Consider the following 8,288-nt stretch of genomic DNA (forward strand, 5'->3'; position numbering starts at 1 on the left):
GGTGGAGAGGTGAGACGATTGACAAGCTTATGGTTGAGTACTTGTTTTGCTTGAACTGAGCGTATACACGTCCATGTTAATTGATACACTTGAGAGTTGAGAGTTCTTATATTCTTTATCTTTTTTGTGAGGATTGCAATTTATTGAGACCACAATTTGAAGTTTGTCATGAGTGTGATATCTTGATGATAGGAGCTACAAATGCATATTGGTATTTTTATTGACAAATCTAAAGCCACAATGTTATCCACTTTTCTCTGCACTCTTGTTGATTCATTCGTGGTTTATCTTTGTTTTGTCCGAGGACGGACAATAGTTCAAGTTTGGGGGGTTGATAAACATGCATTTTTACCTCTTGGTGTGTCATTTTTTATGCTTAGTTGTGAGGATTTTGTGTGTTTGATGGTCTATTTGAGCTTATATTCGTTTATGGTCAAGAACTTGTTACTTGCTTGTGTTTGAACGAATTTTCAGAAATAATGAAGCAGAATTTGGAAGCATTGTCTGAACTACAAGTTGTAGTTCGTCTCGATAGGAGTTCGTGAGCACAAACGGATCATAAATCGGAGTTCGGACGAGGGAGAACGAGCCAAAACAAAATCGCTGCGCAAAGCTGTCAGGAGTTCAGTTTCGTCACGCGGGCCAGCCATGCGGCCGCGTGACATGGCCGCGCGAGTCGCCGTATTTCCGCCCAAAATTCGTTTTTTTTAGCGATTTTGGGTATTTTTGAGAGCTACAAGACCTAGGGCATATAAATACTCCCCAAGAACTTATTCTCTGAAAACTTTTATCACCTTTTATCATATTTTACTTTTCCTGAGAGCTGAGAGAGACGGAGAACGGAGCGAGAGCAATAACTGAAGATTCTCAATTCTACTACGGTTTTTCTTGTTGATGTTTATTTGTTTTATTGAGAATTGTATTCTAGTTCATATGTCTATGTGTGGCTAGAATCCCTTTTTTTCCCAGGGTTCAGGGAGTAAACATGGTTTAAATTTCTGACTGTTTGATTCGATTAATTGGATTATTATTTATTTCTATGTTCTTGTTATAATTGTTTGCTTTGTTGATTGGCCACCAATTTAGCATAATCATAGGTTTTAATTTGAGATCGGGAGATGATAATTACTACCTGAACTAAGAACATAGAACACATATATTTAATTCTAAAGGGAATTGATATTTGTGAGGGCGTTAATCCTATGAGCTTTTAGGAGTTGCATGTTAGAAGTGCGATCCGGGGACGGTAGCCTTGCATGTAATCAACGGTTTGTATGCCACGGGAGTGGGTATAGACTAGTTTTGAGATTGCCTTAGGAATCATCTTATTAATTGAATTGAACATGTTAGTTAGGAGAATCTGTTGAAACCTTTGCCTTGGGAAATCTTCTCTTATCTGTGTCTCTGTTTCGCAGCTTGATTTATTTTCTTTCCTGCTGTTTATTTATTTCGTTTTTTTACAACAAAACACTCAATTTCGTTTGTCCAGATAGAGTAGAATAATTTAGGATAGGAATTGGTTAATTCAGTCTCTGTGGAATACGACCTTGCTTGCTACTGTACACAATTGCACCCGTACACTTGCGGCGTGTTAAATAAAATAGCGAACAGTTTTTCTTGTGGATGTTTATTTGTTTTATTGAGAATTGTATTCTAGTTCATATGTCTATGTGTGGCTAGAATCCCTTTTTCCCAGGGTTTAGGGAATATACATGATTTGAATTTCTGACTGTTTGATTCAATTAATTAAGAATGTTATTCCTTTTTATGTTCTTGTTATAATTGTTTGCTTTATTGATTGGCCACCAATTTAGCATAATCATAGGTTTTAATTTGAGATCGAGAGATGATAATTATTACCTGAACTAAGAACATATAACATATTTATTTTAATTCTAAAGGGAATTGATAACTGTGAGGGCGTTAATCCTAGGAACTTTTAGGAGTTACATGTTAGAAGTGTGATCCAGAGATGGTAGCCTTGCATGTAATCAACGGTTTGTATGCCACGGGAGTGGGTATGAACTAGCTTAGAGATTGCCTTAGGAATCATCTGATTAATTGAATTGAACATGTTAGTTGGGAGAATCTGTTGAAACCTTTGCCTTGGGAAATCTTGTCTTATCTGTTTCTCTGTTTCACAGCTTGATTTATTTGTTTCCTGTTATTTATTTATTTAGATTTAAAAACAAAACTCTCAATTTCATTTGTCCAGATAGAGAAGAATAATTTTGGATAGGAATTGATAATAATTAGTCTCTGCGGAATACGACCTTGCTTGCTACTGTACACAATTGCACCCGTACACTTGCGGCGTGTTAATAAAATAGCGAATAAGCAAAATCTGCAGGGAAAATAAAATCCCCCACCTTCGCAAGCACATTCTCCACAATTCCACGAGGATAGGTGACCGACCTGTCCGCCATCTACAGCCTCATGGATGTTGGCTTCAACTCCCCAATCGCCAGCTGCTTGAAAATAGATAACGGCATAAGATTGATGCTCGCCCCCAGGTCACAGAGTGACCTTCTGAAATGCTAGCCTTCAATAATGCAGGAAAGTGTGAAGCTGCCCGGATCTTTGACCTTCACCGACAGCTTCCTCTGTAAGATTGCGCTGCATTCTTCATTGAGATTCACCGTCTCAAACTCTCCCAACTTCTTCTTTCGCGAGACTACGTCCTTGAGGAATTTGGCATACTGCGGCATCTCTAGTAACACTCCACCAACGGAATGTTAATATGTACTTTCCAGAAGATCTCTAAGAATTTGGAGAACTGCTCTTGCCCCCTCTCTTTCTTCTGGCGCTGAGGGAGAGGTGTAGTCACAGTTGCTGGCGAAGTAGCTTTTTGCTTTTCATCCTTCTTGATGAGCACAGGTTTGTGCTCTGTTTTTGTGTGTGTTTTAAGTCTAGATCGAGTCTTTTTCCTTGTGTTTGTGTCGTGTGGTCGCCTGGGAGGGCGTATTTCAATGGCAGGGACCAGCTTGAGGAAGGAGGGCAAAATACCAGAGAAACGGAGTGCCAGAGGAATCGAGCTGCCAGAGGATTCAAAAGGGCCAGAGTAATCAAAGCCGCCAGCAGATTCAAAAGGCCAGAGGAATCGAGCCGCCAGAGGATTCAAAGTGCCAGAGCAGCGGAGTCGGCTTTGCCAGAGAAATCAAGCTGCCAGAGGATTCAAACAAGCCAGAGCGGAAGTCATTCCTCTGGACGCCAGAGCGGAGGTCATTCTTCTGAACGCCAGAGCGGAGATCATTCTTCTGGACGCCAGAGCAGCGAAGTCGGCAGTGTCAGAGGAATCCTCCGAGCAGCGGAATCATCCGAGCACTCCAGGGGTCGAAAGCGCTGTCACCTCTCGTGAAAGAGGTATGTGTCGGAAGCAAAGGGATTTTTGGAAGCAAAACCATCCCTTATGCCCATAAGTACCGCACGTGAGCTGGCAAGCAAGAGAATGAATGAAGGCAAGAGAAGACGAAGGCACAACAGACGGGCAAGGAAGGATTGCAAGTGGGAGTCCGAAAAAGGCGGAAGGCGGCAACTATCCAAAAGAGACCGATAAGGCCAAACCACAGCCTTATCCAAAAGGAAACATATCTTCATGAATATTAGGTCTGAAAAAGGATACGCATCTCCATGCTTGCATGGATCCGGCCGCAAGTCATGGGCTGGGCCTTCGAACCCTAATTACTCCTATAAATACCCGAAGAGCTTCACAAGCCAAGGGTGCTGAAATTCCATCCTGTTGCGCATTGTTTGAGAGTTGAAGCTAGCCCAGGCTGTGGGCATTTTCTCATACTTTACTGTTTATGTTTTCCACGGCACTTTCGGCCGTAGGTACTTCATTTTCATTTAAGTAATTTCAATTCCAGAAATGTTTTCCTTTATATCTTTTGCTTGTGTTATTTACGTTATGGTTGGCTAAGTTTATATTCTGATTTGGGCGAGATGATCTAAGCATGAACACTTAACTCGAGAGGTCTAATTTGGGCATAATAACTGTATGAGCATATTCCCGATACACTAGGTTTGTTTCCCATAAGGCTATAATAACTTGGTTAATTAATTGATCACTAGTTAACTAGGGAGTTTTGGTCACAAGTAATAATTTGGGCATAAGGCGAGTTGCCATCGACCTCCAAAATAGTACAACTGGTGTTGGAGCCGTGACTGCTGTGAAATATCGGCGTAAGAGTCAAATGGGTCTATCTAAATCCTAAAGCATTCTGGGCAAAGCACAACTAGCGATAGGCCATCGCAGAGAGCGTGGATGTTACCCGGCGCAGTTGATTTCCATTAGCTGACCCTTCTAAGGGATCATAAACTGAAAGGATAGATTGGGTAAGGGTTTTGCGTGCGTGACGAGTGACAATAGGGGCGCAACAATTCTTATGCCTATAACCACTGGTATGCGAGTATAGTGATTAATCTTTGCACCTATGATCGAGTGTTAATTCATGTTTAGTGATTCAAACCCAAGTCAGAATTGTTTTGTTATTTGATTTATCTACTTTGTTATTTCAGTTTAGGTTGGATACCCGTTCTGCCCATAACCACGTTTTGGTCAGAACACTGCAGAAAACAAAAACCCTTTAGTGACACCCTTGCAGGAGAAGTTACTGCTCAGTTCCCTGTGGATTCGACTCTGGACTTACCACTAGCTAGTCTAGTTGTGGGCACAGGATATTTTATTTGCGCGAAGCTAAAACGACAGCTCCGTCAAATTGGTGCCGTTGCCGGGGAGCTGAGAGCGCTAGTAATTTCTTTTGTAATTTTGTGTGAGTTTTGCTTTCACGTTTGTGTATGCGTCGTACCAGGAGTGCAGGTAACGAAGATCTCTTGTACCACGAGGATATTGAAAGACTTGCTCGAGAGAACAACGCTGCTAGGCGCAGGGCAGAACAAGAGGCACAGGCAAGAGAGAGACAGTTAGAAGCAGAGAGAGAGATGGCAGAAAATCCGGAAGGGCAGAATGACAACGCCAACAAAACTCTTCGAGACATGATGTTTCCGAACAATTTGAACCTCCGGCCATCAGCCATAGTACTACCGGAGATTACTGGAAATTGGGAGCTGAAGCATACTCTGATCCATATTTTGCCCAAATACAGTGATATGCCCGGAGAGGACCCTCAAAGACATCTCCAAGACTTTGAGATGGCATGTGGAACGGTGCGCACCGCTAGTCAAGCACTTGGTGAATACATCCGACTCCTTACTTTTCTGTTCTCTTTGTTAGAAGGAGCGAGGGAGTGGTTGTATGATTTGCCCGAAAGAAGCATTCGGACCTGGCAGGAGTTGCAGAGCAAGTTTTTGGAAAAGTACTTCCCAGCTGCCCGGATCCAAAATTTGAGGACTCGAATAAGCAATATCAAGATGGGATGGGCAGAAGTTCTATATGAATACTGGGGAAGGTTCAAGCAGATGCTGGCCAAATGCCCACAACACCAAATACCGGATCATGATCTTATTCGGTATTTCATGGAAGGACTCCGAAGGCAAGAAAGGCAATGGTTACACGCTGCATGTGGAGGATCAATCTTAAACAAATCTGCAGCGGAAGCTTTCAAGCTCATAGCCGATATGGCAGAGGAATCAAGAGACGAGGAAGGGACTATAGTCAGAACTACTCCAGTGCCGGCTCCCACTGCCCAAGATGAAAAGTTAGACAAGCTTTGCAACATGTTCGAGAAGTTTATGACAAACCAAGGAGCAACCCATCAAGGAATTCCCAACATTCGGAAGCCTGTAAAGGCATGCCAGCTTTGCATGGCGACTTCACATGCAACCGATGAATGTCCACAACTTTTCGAAGATGAAGAGCTTAATGCAATTGGACAACAGTCAGGAGGAAACAACGGAGGGCAAAACCAGAAACCTTTTGAGCCACCAAAAACCTTTTGAGCCATACAGACAGCAGTACAACAATCAAGGATGGAGGCAACATGAGAACCTTAGGTATGGCAACAACAACTTTTTGGGGCCAAACCAAGGGCAGACGAGTAACCCACCACAATACTCGCAACAACCTCAGCAGGCAAGAGGATCCTCCTTATCAGAGCTCGTGCACCAAATGGCCCAACAACAAATGAAGTTCCAGCAAGAAACCGAAAACTTCATAATGGAGACAAGAGGAGGAATGCAGAATGTGAACTCCCAACTATCACATCTTGCCCAAGCAGTCGCCAGACTTGAAAGCAAACAAGGGACACTCCCATCCCAAGTGGAGGTGAAGAAGGTGAATGCTATGACGCTCAGAGGAGGAAAGGAGTTACCAGAGGTTGATAGAGAGTAGAACCGAGAAGAGACAGAGATCAACGAACAAGTCGGAATGGGATCAGCAGATGAAGAAGAGTTTTCCCGAGAGAAAGAGGAAAAAGGAAAAGCGACAGGAAAGGGAAAAGAGAAATCAAGTCGGACCGAGCCCATACTTCCTTTCCCAGGCAGAGCAGCCAAGGAACAAGAGAAGGAAGAATTAACCGAATTGGTTAAAATCTTCAAGAAGGTAGAGGTCAATATGCCCCTTTTGGTCGCACTACCCTCTATGCCCAGATGTGCAAAATTTCTCAAAGAACTCTGCACTCGGAAGGTCAAGTACACGGATGATGCGAAATTTCAAGTGGGCGAGTCTGTGTCCGCAGTCTTACAAAGAGATATGCCAATAAAGTGTGGAGATCCTGGCATGTTTTACATTTCTTGTGTCATAGGAACCATGAAAGTGGAGAAGGCAATGCTCGACTTAGGAGCATCCATCAACGTTATGCCTTTACCCATGTACCAGGACCTGGAGATAGGACCGCTGAAGCCTACCCGAGTGGTGATCCAACTGGCAGATCGATCAAATGTCTACCCAGAGGGAATATTGGAAGACGTTCTAGTCAAAGTGGAGGAACTCATCTTTCCAGCGGATTTTTACATTCTTGACATGGGGAAGTCAAAGGCACGAGATCCGGTCATGCTTTTGGGCAGACCATTTCTAAACACTGCCAGGACTCGCATTGATTGTGATACGGGCAAGCTAACATGTCAGTTCGAAGGGGAGACGGTAACCTTCGACATATACAGTGCCATAAAACATCCAGCCGATACAGAGATGGTGAGAAGTGTCGACATGATTGAAAAGGTTGTTGAGGAGGTTTTGCCCAGAACAGCATTCAAGGAGCCATATGACATTATAATCCAGAATGGCATAACTGAGGAGGACTTGCAAGAGGAACAATTACAAGAGGCGGTGAAGGTACTTAATGCATGGAGCGAAGAGGTCAACCACACTGAGGCACTGAAAATCCCAACATTGAAGGAGGAAGACCGAATGGTGCCTTCGATCCAAAGGGCACCCAAGCTCGAGCTGAAGTCTCTGCCCAAACACCTCAAGTATATCTTCCTGGGCGAGGATGATACTTTGCCCGTAATCATCAACTCAGAGTTGACACTTGAAAACGAGAACAAAGTCAAGATGACTTTAGGGAAATACAAGGAAGCAATTGGATGGACCTTAGCCGACATTAAGGGAATAAACCCTACTGTATGCATGCACCGCATATTATCAGAGGAAGATGCTGTTCCAGTCAGAGACCCCTAGAGGAAACTGAATCCAGCCATGAAGGAAGTGGTGATGAAAGAGATACTCAAGCTGTTGGATTTGGGCATAATATACCCAGTATCCGATAGCAGGTGGGTAAGCCCAGTACACGTTGTGTCCAAGAAGTCGGGCATACAAGTGGTGGAGAATGAATTCCGAGAATTGATTCCTACAAGGTTGCAGACCGGCTGGAGGGTGTGTATTGATTACCGCAAGCTCAACCAGAAGACAAGGAAGGATCACTTCCTGTTGCCCTTCATCGATGAGATGCTGGAAAGACTTGCGGGGAATCAATATTTTTGCTTTCTAGATGGATACTCGGGGTATATGCAGATTTGGGTCGCGGAGGAGGACCAGGGAAAAATGACATTCACTTGCCCCTTTGGGACGTTTGCCTACCGAAGGATGCCATTTGGGCTATGCAATGCCCCGGGCACATTCCAAAGATGCATGATGAGCATATTCTCGGATCTCCTAGAGAACTGCATCGAAGTCTTCATGGATGATTTCACGGTGTATGGGCAAACTTTCGACTCATGCCTAGCCAATCTGGAGAAGGTGCTAAAGAGGTGCGTTGACAAGAGTTTGGTGTTGAATTACGAGAAATGCCACTTTATGGTCAAAGAAGGGATTGTGCTCGGACATGTGATCTCAGGCAGAGGAATAGAAGTGGACAAAGCAAAAATTGAAATCATCGCCAAACTGCCATATC

General features: G+C 43.6%; 2 protein-coding genes across 2 annotated transcripts; both read left to right on the top strand.

Moving 5' to 3' along the window:
• The first annotated feature begins 4,797 nt into the window (after positions 1-4,797).
• On the top strand, positions 4,798-6,289 carry LOC130990733 (uncharacterized). The gene is made up of 2 exons (XM_057914961.1): positions 4,798-5,748; positions 5,810-6,289. The coding sequence occupies exons 1-2, from the start codon at positions 4,798-4,800 to the stop codon at positions 6,287-6,289; spliced, it is 1,431 nt and encodes a 476-aa protein (XP_057770944.1).
• Positions 6,290-6,325: 36 nt separating this feature from the next.
• LOC130990734 (uncharacterized) lies at positions 6,326-7,576 on the top strand. The gene has a single exon (XM_057914962.1). The coding sequence runs from the start codon at positions 6,326-6,328 to the stop codon at positions 7,574-7,576; it is 1,251 nt and encodes a 416-aa protein (XP_057770945.1).
• Positions 7,577-8,288: the final 712 nt, after the last annotated feature.

The sequence above is a fragment of the Salvia miltiorrhiza genome, chromosome 6 (assembly GCF_028751815.1).
Source record: "Salvia miltiorrhiza cultivar Shanhuang (shh) chromosome 6, IMPLAD_Smil_shh, whole genome shotgun sequence".
In the NCBI taxonomy this organism is placed as follows: Eukaryota; Viridiplantae; Streptophyta; class Magnoliopsida; order Lamiales; family Lamiaceae; genus Salvia; species Salvia miltiorrhiza.

Bases quoted from the DNA above. Each gene is read 5' to 3' on its own strand.
- LOC130990734 (XM_057914962.1), top strand. From the start codon at position 6,326: ATGGGATCAGCAGATGAAGAAGAGTTTTCCCGAGAGAAAGAGGAAAAA.
- LOC130990733 (XM_057914961.1), top strand. From the start codon at position 4,798: ATGCGTCGTACCAGGAGTGCAGGTAACGAAGATCTCTTGTACCACGAG. The intron at 5,749-5,809 runs GCATGCCAGCTT...AACTTTTCGAAG, and splicing joins ACATTCGGAAGCCTGTAAAG to ATGAAGAGCTTAATGCAATT.